This window comes from Henckelia pumila, chromosome 1 (assembly GCF_033568475.1).
Source record: "Henckelia pumila isolate YLH828 chromosome 1, ASM3356847v2, whole genome shotgun sequence".
Taxonomy (NCBI): domain Eukaryota; kingdom Viridiplantae; phylum Streptophyta; class Magnoliopsida; order Lamiales; family Gesneriaceae; genus Henckelia; species Henckelia pumila.
Window position 1 is genome coordinate 54763840 of NC_133120.1, and position 2224 is coordinate 54766063.

Genomic DNA, 2224 nt, shown 5'->3' on the forward strand with positions numbered 1-2224 from the left:
CTAGCAAGTATGTGGTGAATCCTTGACAACAAAGCATCGACTCCTATATGTGTCGTAACTGTACCCAATCCCGACACCTGATGACCCCAATAGAGTCGGTAAACGAGTCAAAGCACAGTACTAGCATATAGAGTCTCAATGATGTTTCAAGTAGTAAGGACTAATGGTGTACAACCAAAACCACGGACTTTATCCACTCGATAAGTGATAACCACTTGGAAAGTCCGGATAGGGTAGTTCGATCATTCATCGTATGAATATCCATTTGCATGCTTTGAACATCTCTATGTTCCATACCAATGAAACGTAGTACTCGGCATCGCAAATGCTAGTCTCAATCTTGAGCGATCCTTATCCTTATTAACGGACGGCTCAATCGACTAGGAACTATTTAGAATATACAGTGACTATAAGATTTGTTTCATGATAGCCATCCTCATGTGCCACCACATCTTACATACACTATAGTATATTCAAGGTCTTCATCTAAACATCTTATAGTATGTCACAACATAATAATATGATAAAAGATAAAGTAAAAGCCTTTATAAAAGTGTAAATTATATTAAACAAAAGATTGTTTATACATAGAGTCATCAAAGCCCTTAGCCACAAGTTGGCTCACTGGGCACCCACTCTTTCATAAAGGACAACCAAAGACTAATTTCATAGCCAAAGATGAATGACCCGTCGGGGTAGACACCGAAACTTCTACGTCTAGAGACACATACGACAATCTATGAAGCTTAACAAAACGTGCCAAAATGAACGAATGTGATGCACCAGTGTCTATGAGAACGAATGCAGGAATACCGCACAAAAGAAAAATACCTGCTATGACATCCTCGTTCTCCTGCTGAATCTGATCCTGACTCAGCGCAAACACCTGTCCAGAAACACAAGGTCTCTGATTGGTACTCCCAACTGACTGTCCCTGAGATCTCTGCGAAATGGAAGGTTGAGAACCATATCCAGATGCTGACCCTTCGGTAATCTGTGAACAATCCCTCTTCATGTGACCCATCTCTCTGCAACGATAACAAGCTCCTGACCTGCGACACTTCTCAGTAGGATGCCTGGCCCCACAAGATGCACATTGCCCTTGGCCCTTCTTCTTCCCAAAGTGGTGCATGCCACCAGAACCGGAACCAAAAGAGGAATAAGACACACCCTGCTTCTTGAAATATTGAGTATTTGGACCCAGAGAACTGACTGTCCTAGAAGAAGGGAAAAAGGTTCGATTGCGCTTCAGGCTATCCTCCGCTTGATGAAATCGGCTCACCAAGCCCTTGTAGGTCGTGTCATCACTGACTGCAACCCGGTCATGGATCTCCGGATTGATACCTTGGAGAAATACGTTGTACTTCATGTCTGTACTGGAAGAAATTTCTGGACAATAAGATAGAAGATCAAAGAATTTCTGCTGATACTCATCAATGTTCATGGTGCCCTGACGCAAACTCAGTAACTCATTGGCTTTCGCTTGTCGGAGTGCAGGAGGGAAGTAAAGCTTCTGGAAGGATGCACGAAAATCCGCCCAAGTGACAACGCCTCGAGCAGCAATCATCTGCGCGGATGTGGAATTCCACCACTTCAGTGCGCGCCCCTCAATGAGAAAATCAAGTGTCTCCATCTTTTGTTCTTCCGTGCATCGGAACTCTTGAAAACAGACCTCCATCCGACGTATCCAAATTTCTGCCTCCTCTGTGGTTTCGCCTCCCACTAACAGCTTCGGACCCATTTTCGTAAAATTTTGCATGCTGAAACGCCTGTGGTCCTCACGACGATGGTGGTGACGGTCCCGAAAATGCCCACGATCGTTCGGGTCGCCCCAGCGTCCGCCCCCCGCTACCATGGCTCTCATCATAGTCAACCATCTGTCAGAAGGCAACAGAGGTTAACCCCAAAACGATTTCTAAATCCCAATTAATGCATGATCTGATACCAAAAATGTATTGACCCAACCCGAAATCACTAAATAATCAGAGTTAAGCATGCAATTAAATCTTAACAGCGGAATAAAATGAATCCAACTAAACAGTTAAACTCAAATACAACATACACCGACAGAACAAACGGGCCAAATAAAATATTATACAACCCCATCGAAACAGTAGTACTAAAGAGTTCTCCCTAAAAAAACCTTTCAGGAAGACTCGCCATGCATCCACTGCAGCTCAACGACCACTGCCCCCGGGTCCGTCCAACCTCAGTCCTGCCCCAT

General features: G+C 44.3%; 1 protein-coding gene across 1 annotated transcript; it reads right to left on the minus strand.

Moving 5' to 3' along the window:
* Positions 1-640: 640 nt before the first annotated feature.
* LOC140862844 (uncharacterized) lies at positions 641-1741 on the minus strand. The gene has a single exon (XM_073265882.1). It carries the CDS (start codon positions 1739-1741, stop codon positions 641-643), a length of 1101 nt encoding a protein of 366 aa, XP_073121983.1.
* Between the last annotated feature and the right edge of the window lie 483 nt (positions 1742-2224).